General features: G+C 42.1%; 1 protein-coding gene across 4 annotated transcripts in view; it reads right to left on the bottom strand.

The window, feature by feature from the left end:
- snx29 (sorting nexin 29) overlaps positions 1-16,361 on the bottom strand; it is a 256,411-nt gene that overhangs the window by 164,888 nt on the left and 75,162 nt on the right. For all 4 annotated transcript variants that reach the window (XM_086141047.1, XM_086141044.1, XM_086141045.1 and 1 more), the window contains exon 15: positions 4,711-4,817. In XM_086141047.1, the coding sequence (XP_085997173.1) occupies positions 4,711-4,817 (107 nt within the window). The remainder of the gene's footprint in view (positions 1-4,710; positions 4,818-16,361) is intronic.

Here is a 16,361-nt window from a genome sequence, read left to right as displayed (position 1 = left end):
ATTTGTATTTCTTATTCTCCAGCCTTCCTACTATTATTTATTATTGTTATGTTTTACTTGAAACTCTGGCACAACAATTTCCTTCGGGATAAATAAAGTTGTTCTTATTCTTATTCTTAGTTGATTGCCCAGCCCTATTTGAAAGGTGGCCATTACAACACGTGATGGAGTACGATGACAGTTTCAACGTATTTGTTGAATTTGCGTTGGGTGGAACTTTCGGTGAAACCTGCTCACGGAAAACGGGCCCTACATCCAGATGCCTTTCGGCCGGATTAATCTTATTGAGGCTTTTCTCTGCGCGGATTCGGCCGAAGGGGTAAAAGCGCAAAGTCAGCTTTGAGTTCAGGCACATATCTGCCGAAGTTAAAACCTATACCGCACGTTTGAATCGCTTAATTAAAAGAGAACTGGGTCACGAGCGGGTGTTTTTCCCGGGTCAATTTCCCGGGATTCTCGTCCAATATTTATTTGTGTCTGGCAGGCTTCTATGTAACCAACAAGCATCGATGTGACATTTTCAAAAATCAATAACCTGCTCGGTCATAATGCGTCTCGGTCGCAGAGGCGAGGCGGCTGAATCGCTCCCTTATGTAAATAGCACATTCCTCAATCTTCACATTCGATCTGATAGGAGTATTCCTGACCCAAAAATGAATCAGTACAGACGGTACAATAAAAAAATCTTATTTTTCTGTTTCCCTCTGACTGCCTTTCCCTTTGAATATTGAACATTTGACGATGTCATTCGTCAAACTGCGAGCTCTTGCATCGCAGCTGCGACCGCTTTTTTCTTTTTCTTTTTGCAACCCATACAATATTTCTGGGAGACGCTTTGTTAGTTATCGGTGCCAATGAAAGCACCTGTGCTCCGAGCGATTGGCCGATTCCAACCTTGCCGTCGGGACCCGGCTGGCGCGCCGTGCCCCAAAATCCACCCTACCGGAAAATAAAGGGAAATCGAGAGCGACGGACGAGCAAACAAACCAAAAAAAAAAAGGTAAACACCATTAAAAATGTATCACACATGCGTTTGCATGAATAAATGAAAAACAGGGTTTGGCCAAACAAAAGCAGAATTATTTCTTATGAAAGAAATATAAAACCCTGTATGTATTATTCATGTACACAACAGAAACCTTCACAATCCATTACGGCAATTCGGAGACGTTGCCTTTCTTTTCTCCCGACTGGGCCGCACTCACTGGAGTGTTACGTTATTCATCAATCTGAAAGGAAAGAGGCCTCCCCTCGAGCTCCCGGCAACATTTAGCCAAATTATTCGCACTTTTCGGCCATCGGCTTAGTCGAGTCGAAACGGTTACGGACCGAAAACAACGGATCGACAGGGCGACGGAAAGGAAGAAGTCCGATTTGTTTCCAGAGATTCGCTTCGCGAAATCTCCATTTCCCTGTTTGCAATAAACCGAAACCCTGGTAACAAGTTCTATCATCCTTTTTTAAACCACGGCGGCAAATTAACTCGTTTTGTCCTCCTCGGTATATCGTGCCAAGTGCCTTTTTAGAATCAATAAACTATTACCTCACGCTGAATTATTATAAACCGAAGAAAATTACTGTCGACGAACAAGGATCGGGTCCCGTCTACGTGCGGCAGCCGGAACTTGGGCAGAAATACACAGATTACGCTGTTCGTGGGTCCGGGGATCGGCAGATGACAGAGTAAGTAAAAGTAAAACCGGAAGTAAAACCGTGTTTATCCGTGGCGGAGAAACAAACACACTGAACCTCAGTCGGGAGAATGAATTTTCCGTTGGCGACTCAATCCGTCCTGTCTGACAGCAGAGCCACGCCGAGACGACAGACGACCAATACGGGGATTTTACTGATTTATTCCAACTGCGTCCAGGTGGCCCGATAGGAGACGTGCACGAATTTGTGCTTTCTTTCCAAGTCTGAGGTGAGAAAACCTCTTTCGTATCGGTGTATTAAATATGCCGCTGTAGTCAGCAGGTAATTAGCTGTGCATAGAGATGGGAAGAGGAGAAGCAGCAGAACTTGGCTCCGTAAAATTTGGTAGGGGGAGTTGGGGCCGGAGGAGAGGGGAGGGATTAAACTCCAACAAACCAATGAAGCTCAATAGATACTGAGTGAAGGATGGAGGTGGGAGGAGAACTGTGAGAAGAATTAACTGATAGCCCCTCCGACGCCAGCAAAATACATTATACTTTTACCTTAATGCTGCAGGGATGACAAAAACTATACCAAAAAATCTCAAAACTTCATGCTGTTTTTTTTTTTTTTTTTTTTTTTTTTAATATTAGTATTGTATGCACTTAACCGTATTTTACAGATGATTGAGCACACCTGAATATAAGCCACACTGGCTAAAATTAAATAAATGAAGATATGTGTCAATATGTAGGCCGCATTTGTCAATAAACCGCAGGTGTAACATGAGATATTTACACAGAAAGATGTTACACAGAAACATTTTTTTTTTACTTTTCATTAAATACATACTGGTAACATACACAAATACGTACGAGAAATGCTTTTTTTTCCGAATACTGCCCGTAACATGGCTAAAATCCCCAAATTAGCCGCATTGTTGTTTAAGCCGCAGTGTTCAGCGTGTGAAAAAAGGAATTATGGTAGTAGTCATTTATTAACGCTTGTTGGTTGTTTCCATGGTTACACTCAGTAAATCAAAAGGGACATTTTGCTCTTTATCTGTGCAAATATGGTGGAATATTGTCTTTGCATAATAACTTTCAATCATTTATTAGTTATACCGCTTATCCAGCAGCCAGGGTCGGGCGAGGCGTAGTAACTTGTGGTGACTAAACACTAACTTATTCCACCTTAAATCCTTAAGCCAAACCAATCACATGCCTCAATAGATTCATATTTGACATGCATGAGATTAGTAGCGACCCGCTTCATCAAACCTGAACGACAAAGGCTCAGGTTCCTTTCTTTTCTTTTATCCTCCGGTTCAGCGATCTGTCATCTTATCACTATTTTTTTTTCCAAGATCATCTTTTTAAGTGAAGGATTTCCAATGAGCGGGCCGCAGGAGCCGGCCTCAACAAGGGGCGCCCGAAGCGTTTTTCATGGAGAAAGTGACCTTATAAGGCCTTATACTGGGTGATGACATAAATGTTTGACCCAAATTTTTTGATATACACTCTACGAGTTTAATTTGTTCCATGGCCGAGCTGGTAACTGGATTTGCACAAATATCAAATTAAATTTCCCCACTGAAATGAACTCAATCCGCTCAACCCCTGGTTTGTTACGTGTTTCTAAACAAGAAAAATTTACTTTATTGATAGCAAATAATGTATAAAAAAAAAATAATGCATCATAAAAGACCTTGAATAAATCTTGAAGACCGTACAAAGCTGCCAGCGGCAGCATCTTCGGAAGTTGGAGGAGTTTTTCATTTGGTGCTCGATAGCTGATGCTAACTTAGACGCTAAACACCTATGGCTACAATGTATTGCTAAATTTTACTTGCACAATTTATCGCGCAATTGCATTCAGTTGAATGACAGTTGAATGACGGATGCCGGTCCTATTTTTAAAATAATCAAATCGAATGACTCCTCCAATGACGTTCCAGCCGCCTGCTGCACCAAACCCCCGTAAATATGTCGTTCCTTCTCACAGATGACGCTCTCGGTCACAGTATCTCACCAACAACAACTTCTCCGTCTCTTCACAGACGAGTCGACTACCCGGTGGCAGGTGCCGCGTCCGACTGTTTTTAAAACGCCACTTTGCTGACAGCGACGGCTAGACTGACTCAAACACTCATCCCGCTTCCAAGTCAGATTTACTTAGATCATAAAACAAAACAAAAAATAATAATAATAAAATAAATAAATAATTAATCTAAGAAAAAAAATTCTCAAAAAATCCTTTTTTCCTCATCAATCATCCCATTTTGGTAAATTCAGAAGTTGAAACACTAGTAAGCCAATGTGTCACCGTATAGTGTGGATGAGGCAGGTCCAAAGTCCGGCCCGCGGGCCATATGCGGCCCGTGTTCAAAATTACAGCGGCCCACAGCCTCTGTCATAAAATTAATAATATGCAGCACTGTTACAGTACAAAACAAGGATTCATATGGCCCTAAATGTTTTGTGCTTCTGAATATATATATACATATATATATATATATATATATATATATATATATGTATATATATATAACACTGAATAAAACAGTGAATAACGTAATGTTTCAAATGAACCTTGATATGTTTAATCTTTGTGTTTTTCTTTTACAGACAGACTTTTTCCTCATTTTATGTGGTATTCAACAATAAAAGAGTGATTTGGGTAAGTACTTTAGATTTGTGTTCTGGGATAAGACATGAAAAGTATGCCATTTGAAATAAAAAAAAAAAAAACATGACATGGTTCATTTGCATTTAATGTTAACGGCTCAAAGAGTGTCAGGCCGAATGGTCGGCCCTCACACATTTTCACCTCACCAAATATGGCCCTCTTTACGAAAAGTTTGGCTTCCCCGGGCGTAGGGGATCAGTTTATTGTAATAGCTATTTTTCCAGAACCTCAACTGTGTCTGTCCGACTATGTGAAAGAGATAATAGATACAAGCGACATTTATAAAAAAAAATAAATAAATGACCACGCCTGTTTATTCCATAGATCGGTCAAAATGACTGCAAATGACACTGGCGGATTCCTCCATTGGAAAAAACAGACCACACTCACCTCTATGAGTTTGCGTTCATAGCTGGCAGCCAACTCCTCAATGTCCCCCATGCTTTTACTCTGAGGGGCGGGAGCCTGTTCCTCGCTCGACTGCAGCATCGGCAAAGCTGGAACGGAAACGTGTGTCATGTAAGTGCCGAGACCAAAGCAAGCAATCGCTTCACCGTTAGCTCTACGTCGCGTCCCGTTTTGCGCCGACGATATAATGCGGACACGAGTTTCCCGTTTGATTCAATCGGGGTCTCAGCAAAAAGAAAAACGTTAAAGATAACGCACAGGATTGCCTGGAAAAACTACAAAAGCAGGTTGTTGTAGACGCAATTCTATCGTCATTTCCAGACTATTGAGCGCACATGAATATAAGCCACGACGGTAAAAAATAAATAATGTGTACATAAATAGGCCGCACATTGTCACGTGAGATATTTACACAGAAAAATGTTTGTAAACTTTTAAGTAAATACGAACCGGTAACATCAACAAATACATGCTGGAAATGTTTCTTTCCGAACAGTGTCTGTAAGACGGCTGATGAAAAAGATTCATAATAAATAACACAAGGGAAAATGTCAATCCTATCACTTTCTGTCACCGCCTTGTCCTCCTGATCGCTATCTTGGTCTTCCTCCTGCGCACTAAAACCACTAAAGTCATCTACTTTAATGTCGGAATTGAACGGCCTCAGAATTTTGGACGGTAATTTCATTGATCCGATGTGACGAGGCAAAATTTTAGCCCCCAAAAAATCCAAAAATTAGATGCATCATCTTTAAGCCGCAGTGTTCAAAGCCTGTGAAAAAAATAGTGGCTTATAGTCCGCTCTTTACTCTTTACTTTCTCAACCCGCAAAAGTTTCTTTGCAACATGGCAGCTTGCTAACAGGCGAAAAGTCATCCCATCGCCAGTTTGAGCATTTCCTCCTGGGAGCATGAACACCAACTACTTGTCTGAACGAAGAACAAGAACAAGCCTACAGACCGAGGATGACAGACAGATTGCTCTTTTTCGCGAAAGAAAATGACGATGGTTATTTCGCCCGACGACGTAAGACGCCCGTGGACACGCCGATACTAGAACAGAGATCCGGGTGCTGGAATATGAGCCGAAACCAAAACAGCGACAGACTATCCGAAGGTGGTGAGGTGAGATAAACTGTGAAATGTCTCGTTGTTGGGGGAATCTTTAGAAAAATGTCCCGCTGGGCGGTCATTACCGGGAGGATACACCCCGAGCAAGTGTCAAGACGTCTAGACGGAGTGAGGCAAGTATCGACGAACGGAGCTCCTTGTAATGCAATAACACCCGGGGAAAAAACAACAAAAAAAAAAAAAAAAAAAAAAAAAGCTGTTGAGAATCACCGGCAGACACGGGAGCGTGAAAGTCCAAGGCAACATCAGAAAAGCCATCCATTACACGAAGTGTTAGGGAAAAGCTCCTCCGCCCAAAGCCCTCAACTTCAGGGGCGTTTCTATCGATGCTCGCTGGCGCCGAGCTAGCCGGCTGGCCTTGCCCAAGTGCAATTTTCCAATACATGTGTACGGCCGGAGGGCAATTGCAATAAAAATATTGTGTTGAGCTGTGGATGTAATGACACGTGTAGGACCTGAGAAGAGAGAGAAATCCCAGAAAGCCGGGAAAAGACAAATACGGGCCGACAGAACGATCCGAGGAGGGCAGAATCAGCTACGTTTAGACGTCAAACGATTTTCTGATTGGATGTTAAATCTCCCGGAAAGGGTGAGAAGTGCAGCGTTGTCGGCCGGTCTCATTGACCCGCTCCATTTTTTTTTAAGGGGGAGTTTGTTCCGAGACGTCGGCCCGGGAGACCGGTATCGGTCATGTGATCACTTCACGGCTGATTGGTTTCACCGATATATGGTCCCGCGGAACCCGCACTACATTGAACGGTAAATACCAGATTGCTTTTCTCCAGGTTTGGTGATTGTTCCACATGTTGGAAGGCACATAAAAATACATCACAAATATTAATCTCGAGGTTGGGGCTGCACAAGGTGCAATGCCGTGTCTTTTCATCTCATGTTGGATCTCCTTAACCTGCAGAAATCAGCACATGTCACGAGCCTCTGCATGTCAATGGCAGCAGACGACATGTTTTTTCTTCCATTAATGCAGCAGTCCAAACCTTTTTCATACCAGGAACCAATTTTACGCATTAAAATGTTCCCGCGGACCAGTTAGAAGTTGTTTCCTCCAAAAAAGCTCTCCAGCGACTTTTGTTTCTGGCTCATTTTTTTCAAGGGCTAGCTTGTGGTAGCTAATGTGTGAAATGGCGTGACAGAGAAGGCAAAGGCGGAAACAGTAGTTTTTCAAAATAAGATCTGGAAAGTCTAATTAAACAAACTATCATTTACACCAAAGATTTTCTTTGCGGACAAATGCCAAACGATCCACATACCGGTATGATACCGGAGCGTCCGGAACCCTTGCATTAATGGACACAAGGGAACACAAGCACATTAGAAACAAAAGTTAAGCGGCACAAGTCGTAACTCTATAATGATCAAAATTTTTAACAATAAAAATGTATAAAAATGATTTCATTTCATTTATCAAAACGTCCATCTTCTGTCGTGAGTCACGAAGACCCAGTTTTCCCTCTTCCCAGCCACTTTGTCCAAACTTTATTTGTCCACGAAGGGAAATTAGGGAGCACATGGGGTAGCAGCATCAAAATTGTGAACATCAAGAATAACATTTAGAAAAAAATAATAATAATAACAATTCCGGGCGGGCATCCCAAGGCGTTCTCGGGCCAGTCAGGAGACAGAGTCAACGTGGGTCGCCTTTACCCGGACGGTGGCCGAAGTCGGGGGGCCTCTGCGATCGGATCCTCAGCTGCGGAAGCTGGCTCTTTGAAAGAGGCCGTAAAAAATAAAACACAATAGTATAATGGAATGGGCCGGAGCCGCCCCCGATGGGGAAAGTAGAAGAAGCAAAGGGATAAGTAAAGACACGGCTAACAAAAGCAAAGTGCTCTTTCTTAGATGATACGAATGAACAGCAGCTATTAAGCACTTCTGCTCTGGAAGGTTCCAGGAATATGATATTCTTCCATTTTTAGAGGCATACAAGTCTTGGGGCGTAACAGAAATGTGCTTTTCCATTCTTTTTCGATGTAAAAACAGAACGTGTTTCTCGGCCTCTGCCAGCATGGCTCTACTCTCGATCCCGAATGTGTACGCATGACAGGGGCCTCCGATTTGCAAGCCCATGCTCCTGCCGTTCTCGGCACGAGGTTTCGGATATGTCTGCGCTGAAGGCAATACAAATTTAAACACCGCAGTCTCTGCTGACGTGTGCGGGATGACCGTGCCACTGTGCAATTATTGCCGGTGCTGTTATTGCCAGGTTTCGCGTTCCAGTAAAAAAAAAAAAAACGCCATCCCTCTGGTGTTCTCGCTGCTTGTCTGGCCTGGACATTTGTTGATACGCTATCAGCTCAGTGGTTCAGCCCCGTGATGACTCTGAGCTTGTGTGTCAGCGAACATAACGGGCAAACCCTCCTCAGGGAAGCAAGACCTGAATGATTAAGGATCCTCGCAAAAGAGCACATTTTAGGTTTAAATATTAAACATTAACATTAAATAAAAATCATCAGACAAATACTGGTAGTGTATTATTGAATGAAAGTAACTATTTGTAACTTGTTTTTCTTTTTATTTAGATGGGAATGTCAAAAATATATCTGGTTAAGAAAGTCAATATAACACTTTTTTTTAATTCTGATAGATTTTTAATGCATTTTCTTGTTTGACACATGATGGATTCAGTGTCTGATTGTGTCTCCAACTAGAAGAGCAGGCTGTTGAAGCTAAGCCTTCATCAAATCTGATAAAAAGTTTAAAAAAAAAAGCTGTTTTTTGCTGCTAAATGGATCTGTTCCCAAATGTAATGTTTTTTTTTTATTCCCTTTCATCCGAGCTTCAATGCACAAAGTTTTATTAAAATCAGTTCGGCTGCTTTTGCATAATCCTGCTGACAGATGGGCAACAAAACTTCAACCTCCTTGGGCAAAGATTATGATAGGAGATGAAGGAAAGTTTAATCCGAATCACTGAATATCAAAACTTTAATCTCGTAATTATGCAATGGGTCAATTGTTCCTGCAATTATTTACACCACATATTACAGAAAGAAAGAAATATACATGGGGAGAAATATACAGATATTCTACAATGCTGTATATAACAATTAAACTTAGGGCAAATAAAAAAATGATAAAAAAAAAAAAAAAAGTAGCACAGGTACACAAACACATCCCAGACACTCAAACACTCACACACACACTCTCAAACAGCAGCTGACAGAAAGGCATTATCGTAGCTTCTGCAAAAGACCCGGCAGCACAGAAATCCCAAAGCTTATCTCTGGCTCACCAATAGCACTGTACCGGGCACCTCAGTCAGCAGCCTAATAGTCTAAAAAACTACTGTGCATGCGCACACGCACACACACACGCACGCACACACACACACACACACACACACACACACACACACACACACACACACACACACACACACACACACACACACACACACACGCACACACACAAACGTGCTGAGCGAGTATACAGACCAAGAAGTAAACGAAACACATCAACAGTGGTAGGTGAATTCGAGGAGACATTGAAAACAAATGGGATTAATAACAAAGAAGGGGGGAAACAAACTCAAACACACACAAAGAACTGCTGACAGTTTGCTGGCTCTCATTTATCGCAGCTTTTTTATTTATTTTTCTAACTCATTTATCACAACCTTTTTATTTATTTTTCCAACTTAAGCTAGTTTTCTCCAACCTGTCACGTGGATGGGCTATTAATAAAGCCTAAAAACCCTCTGTTTGTGTGTGTGTGTGTGTGTGTGTGTGTGTGTGCAAACAAGGGAGAGGTAGAAAAAAAAAGGTGTGTATGTGTGTGTGTGTGTGCGTGTGTGTGTGGTCCACAGATGTTCCCGACTTGAGAAAATAATTGAGCAGACAGCTGGTCGCTAATAACAAAGCTAACTGAGCAACACTCAACAGCTGTGTGCACGTGTGTGTGTGTATGTGTGTGTGTGTGTGTGTGTTTGTGTGTGTGCGCGCTTGTGTCACACAGCAAAACCTCGAAATGCTAGACTTCAGAAAGTATTTGTGTGTGTTTGGTTAGTTTGTGTGTGAGAGAGAGATGGATAGTGCGAGAGAAAAAAAACACTCTTGTGTGCAACCGTGTCTGTTCCCAGAGGTCTTCGTCCCTCTGGGTTTTGCACCTAAGTGTATGCGAGCCTCCTGGGACGCCGCTCTAATCCCTGTGAGACGACGAGCCGCTTTAGCGTGGCGATCGGCTGAGATGCGGCGCCACATACACGGGGCCGGCGGCGACTTCTGCACGGAAAAAACTGGCCTGAATCTCCAAAACACCAACCAACTCGTTACGGTAACACAGACTTCCATTTACTCCAGTGCCATGACGTTACTTTTTCCCACTGACGGCTTCAAATTCGATCGCGGATTAAAACTCGAGAAGTGTCACGCCGCAGAGCAGATGGGCATCGGAGCAGAGCCGAACCAAAAGCGTATCCGAAGCAAAGAATTTGGCGTCGGTCCGGTCGAGATGGTCGGGTACGAGCGGCTGGAAAGTTGCAGGTCGAGGCAGATCCGGAGCAACACGGGTCTGCTTTCCGAACGTTTAAGCCGAACGGATATCACAAAGAGTCGCGTGATAAGTCTTCTTTGGGTTTGACCTTATCGGCATCACACGCGGGAAGCGACGCCTTCCAACTTCCGCACTTCATGCTCAACTCCTGACCAGGCATTCTTGCGAAATTAAGAACTCGAAATATCTTGACGGGTGATAACAGCAGAGAGGACTCGGCTAACGCCGCTCCGTCCATTAGCGGAGGAGGGAAGGGAGATGCGGCTCCGCGTTCGAGACCCCGAGCGCCCGGCACGCCACAGAACAAACCGAAAAAAAAAAAAAACACTCATCCGACTGCAAGCGGACGCTCAACAAGCCTGCTAAATAAAACATGTGTGAGGCTCCCCTTCCGCAACGGGGCTAATGTGCAATCAAGTGAAGCGCTCCTTCCAGCGGCGCGGCGGTACAAACCGGCGGCACTAACACCACTGTGAAATTGGGGCTTTTCAGAATCTTGTCTTCTGTATCTGATCTCCTAATAAAATGTCTCCATCCCTCCCAGCTCTTGTTTCCCCTCCTTTGTTTTTTTTTTCCATTTTTGCAGCCCCCGTCTTTTCTTGTTCGGCTCGGGTGTTGTATTTTTATTGCCCTTCTCTCTCCCTCTCTCTCTCGCTCGTCTTCGTCGCGATCCCGCAGCACGCGTACCTGTTCATCTTCACGTTAATTTCTTATTTCAGTTGTAATCAGTCGCTCCGATCACGCACGATCGTGAAAACACGAGAGAGAAGCTGTCAGTGCTTTTCATTGTAAAATCAGAAAAAAAAAAAAAGAGAGAGACAAACGTCTTTGTGTCCAGACGCGCCGATCGTGGCGTGCAGCCGGCGACACGCCGAGTTGATCACGCAGCCGGGCCGCGGATTGTCGCGCCGGCGAGGGAGCAGGGCGGCTGACTGAGTTAATTAACGCTAATCAATGACAATCTTCTTCCATTTTCTAATCGCGCACGGTTCATTTCTCCAGTTTTTTCCTCCTTCGGATGACGGGAGCATCTGTGTGTCGCAAGCCGAGAAATGGAAAAAAACGGGAGATCTGCCCAGCCGCAAATTCAAACTCTAAATTTCATTTACAACGGCTTGAGAGGCGAGGTGTGGAAATTGTTATTCTCCTCACTAGTGGAGGTTTCAACCGGGAAGCTTTACGACCGAAGAACATCAGACATCCTGATACGCCAAAAAAAACAACTAAAAACACACAGTTATTAGTTACTCCGCAGAGGAAGGTAATTCTCAACAAAAAAAAAAAAAAAAACAGAAAAAAAATCGAATCAAATAAAAAGACGCTAATGACGGAATTGACTGGAACTTTAACACAATCCTGGAAGTCACTTCTCCAGTTATTACATCCAAATCATTTGGATTATAAATCCCCCCCCCCAAAAAAAATTACACTGAAACGTGTCAAAGTATATTCACTGGAAGAAGAGCAGCGCTCCCAGACACGAGGGGAGCAGTAATTTTAAATCAGTATGCTCACACAAGGTCTTGCGTTTAGGAACCTCCAGATGGCCCACGATGCTCAAACGTTTCCCATAAAATTTCTACAGAGAGAAAAACGTTCTCCCCGATAGCGTCCCGCTTTGGTAAAAGCCCCCAGTGCCCCCGCAGCGCAATGAAACCCACTAATACCTTGATTTACCAGTTGAATTCGTACCATGAGCAAGCTCTTAACTCCTTTCACTCGTATGTCAAATTAAATTCCTCCATTAAAATGAACTAAAACGCTAATAATATGTTCCGGTCCCCCGTTTATTTGTCGGTCTTTTTGAAATAGAAAAATTTACTTTGTGAATAACAAATAATGTCTGAGAAAAACATATAATATAATAAAAGAGAATGTAAAGAAAGTGAGAGAATGTCTAAAAAGGTCAAAAAAAAAAAACGTCTAAAAAAATAAGTCTGACCATAAATTACATTTCCCACGAAGTGACGGCATCCCACCATTAGATTGCAGTGTATAAGATAAGATAAACTTTATTTATCCCCATAAGAGCAATTATTTTGTCACAGCAGCGTGACAGTTATAGCGTCAATAAATATGAATATAAATATAAAAAAAAAGTGTGACAATTAGAAGACGATAGAAAAAGACATCCACAGATCAATAGACAGCAGAGAGAACAACAACGTCAAGGACAACAGAATGAGGGGGAGAAAAAGACCTTAAGGGTGAAAATAGCCAACAAAAATGACAACAGGGATAGGAACGTAAACAGTGCAACAAATAAAATTACAAAAATAAACAAAAAATCTGCAGGATGCAATGGGAAAACAGTTAGGGCATGATGTGTGTGAGGTAGTATCCACAAAGTCAATGCAGACTGAAGGCTGTTTCAAGAAAGATGGGTATGCATATGTAACATGGTAAATTTCATTGATTAATAAAGGATTTAATTAGTTATTGAGCATTAATGAGTAGTTATATTTATACTGTTACCATAATATGTGGCCCTTTGAGGGCGACCATTATGCGAATGTGGCCCTCTGTGAAAATGAGTTTGACACCCCTGCCATATGGGAACAATCAATAAATATGAATACAAATATAAATAGAGGAGACAATTAAAAGGGCAAAGACAATAGCAGAATGACAACAAGCATAAAAATGAATAGGATAAGAATGGAATGACAACAATAGGGGTTTAAAAAAAAAGAGCAGGTAGAAACCGTCTAGAGTGAAGAGCATTTAATTGTTCCGCCCGTCACCGCATCCTGCATGGATAGACGTAAGAAGACATTATTTGCGTTGAATAACTCACTTTTACACCAATCAGGTAGAAATGGGCGTTTTTCCACAGCACCTGACGATCTCGAATCTTTACTATTTCCTCGCCTACAGGAAGCGATCAGTCCGAAAAAGGTCGGCGGCCTTCTACTTTAACAGAATCAATGTCACGTTTTTCCCGCTGCCAACAAATTCCGCCGGGTGTTTAATCATTCTGGTCGTCGCTCGGTACAATATGTGCTTTGCTCCTAATTACTGGCATTGTCTTCAAGTCTCCCTTTTGCTCTTCCCTGTCTTCTCTTCTCCACTTCAGCGGTGACCCAGTTTCCCCCAAGAGGATTATTAAAGTTTCATTTTATCACCGGCTCTAATCTGAGTTATTCAGTCCCCTTTTGTTTCGGCGTGGCACCTCTCAGCGACACATGGCGAGCTCGCAGGGGTGAAAGAGTGCAAGACGCGCGCGGGAGTCGCGAAAAAGCGGGAAGATAAGACGTCGGTGCGGGGGGGAGGCGGGCGCGATCGATAATCAGATTATAGAGAAACGTTTCGATGATATCAATGGGGAATGCGCGGGCGCGTAAAGAGCTTAATCAAATATTCGCACAATCCGAGCGACAGAAAAATATTGATTACGGCGTGCGTGTATCGCTGAGCATGTCGGGACAAATACAGGGAAATGATTTGATGAATAAATTCAGCATCCGACGCTCATCCATGACAATAAAGATGCCGTTTTCGTCATTAATTAATTATCCATGCCGTTGATCCGCCCCCCCCCCCCCCCCCCGGGTGTCAGGGCTGCCGGAGTCTTTCCCAGCTGTCACAAGGTTCACCCCGGCCCGCGACCTTTAACCTTCTCCGACTGACGTACCGCAGGTTTTTGGACTGGCAGAGATTTTATTTTTCCCCACGCATTCCCAGTGTCTGGTTTTCCATCCTGAAATCCTTTTTTATGTGTTCGGCAACAGGTTGTGGCTGGTTACAGCGGTATTACCAGACCCTTGATAGAAGTTATAACGAAAGAAGAGAAAAATATGTTTATATTTTGTTTTTTTCGTGTTAAGAAATATACCGTAATTTCCAGACTATAAGCCGCTGGTTTTTCACACTGCGGCGGAAACAATGATGCGGCTAATTTATGGATTTTTTGGGGGCTTGTTGAGCCGCATTTTGTAATAACGGTGCATTTTATAATAAACATCCAATAATAAGTAATAAGTTATTACATTTTGAGAAGATTATTACAAAATGCACTTGCAACTTTTATATTCTCTAGGAAATGTAATAACATGGAATTTATAGAATATTCTCTGTTAATGCAACCTTTGAATAGTGTACTGGTAGTAATTGCTAAGTACTGCTACTAGGCTAATACAGTGATACTAATAATAGGCCTAGCTTTTATAAATACTTTTAAGTAAAATAAAATACAATTAACAAACTTATGCTTTAGAATTGTTATTACAAAACGCACCATGTTATTACATTTCCTAGAAAATAAAAAAGTTGCAAGTGCATTTTGAAATAATCTTCTCAATATGTAATAACTTATTACATAATGCGGGAAAATGTATTACAAAATGCGTTGGGGCAGTTTATTACAAAATGCGGCTTTATTGCAAAATGCGGCTTTATTACAAAATGAAATGAAAAAGTTATTACATTTTGGACGTTTATTACAAAATGCACTGTTATTACAAAATGCGGCTCAACAGGGCTTCATGACGCAAAAGGATTTCGCCTCGTCACATCGAACCGATGAAATTACCGTGAAATTTTGAGGCCGTTCAATTCCGACACTGAAGACGAAGATTGCGATCAGCTGGAGTAGGACATCTATCTATCCAGTACATTTTAGGATAGAAAATGGATGGACTTTTCTTTGTGTTATTTATTATTAATCTTTTTCATCAGCCGTGTTACAGGCACTGTTTGTAAAAAAAAGCATTTCGAGTACCGATTTGTGAATGTTACCGGCAGGTATTTAATCAAAAGTTCAAAAAAATGTTTCCGTGTAAATATCTCGTGTTACAACGAGGACCCCTGCGGCTTTTAGACAAGTACGACATATATATTTGTTTGTTTGTTCGTTCTTATTTTTAGCCGGTGTGGCTCATATTCAGGTGTGCTCAATAATTTGGAAAACGCATACACACACAAATACGTACAATCTATAACACAACCAACTATGTGGAATGTTGTCCCTTCAGGGGAAAAAAAATTCCCATAAGTGCCTTTACAGCGTAAGTTAGTGCAAGACTCTTTTTGGTCTATAGTTTGACGGAAATAAAAAAAGAAAAAAAATAAGCCATTTGGTTGAGGTGGTTGAAACCCCTCTCCTATTTCCAGGACGTGCTTTGCTTCAGACAAAGCTGATCATCACTATAACCATTTATATTAATTCATTCAATCATCGATATTCGTAATCTACCTGCCTTGTTGTTGTTGTGGTTTTTGTCATTCTGTTATCTACTTTTAACCTTGTTGTTGTTGTTGTCATTCTGTTATCCACGTTTTATCTTTGCTGTTTCTGTCACTTCTATTTATATTTATATTGATATTCATATTTATTGATTTTGTTATTGTTGCACTGCTGTGACAAACAAATTCCCCCTATGCGGATCAATAAAGTATTATCTTGTCTTATCCTCTGGGCTTATCTATCCAGTGGACATTTTAGGGATTCCCTAAAATGTCCATTTTCTGTGGGTTTGCATCGGAGAGGCTGTTTTCCCACACCTGTTCAAGCGTGCAGTTATCCATTTCTGAATCATCTGAAGGTGGGACTTTTTAACTTTCAACCTTCAATCTCCATAAATTAAAAGTGTTCTAGATTGATGGGGAGGAGGGATTCGCACGGGCGAGCGCCTGCGTCTGCTAACATGTGAAAGAAGAAAAACCTAATTATTCTTGTGATCAAAGCAATAATTAGGGGGAAAAAAAAAAAGAAAGAAAAAAAAAAAAATCTCTGACCCAAAAATGTCTCAACAGGAAAGCATCACAGCTCAATCTGCTGCAACCTATTAAAGGAGTTATTAAGCATTCACGGGGCGCTCGCACACTCCGACGCTCATGTGCGCAGAATTCACACGTTTACCGAACCAATCGCATGCAAAATGCAAAGCGGTTGACTTAAAACAATACTCACGTACGCCGCGCACATCCATTTACGTACAAATTGAGACACAAACACAATATGCCGCAATGTCTGGGCCTCATAAACCGCGCCTGA

Source organism: Fistularia commersonii, chromosome 33 (genome assembly GCF_037954325.1).
Source record: "Fistularia commersonii isolate RoL2024-O1a breed Wild chromosome 33, RoL_Fcom_v1.0, whole genome shotgun sequence".
In the NCBI taxonomy this organism is placed as follows: domain Eukaryota; kingdom Metazoa; phylum Chordata; class Actinopteri; order Syngnathiformes; family Fistulariidae; genus Fistularia; species Fistularia commersonii.
Note: the sequence above shows the minus strand (reverse complement) of the source record. Positions and strands in the feature narration are given on the sequence as shown.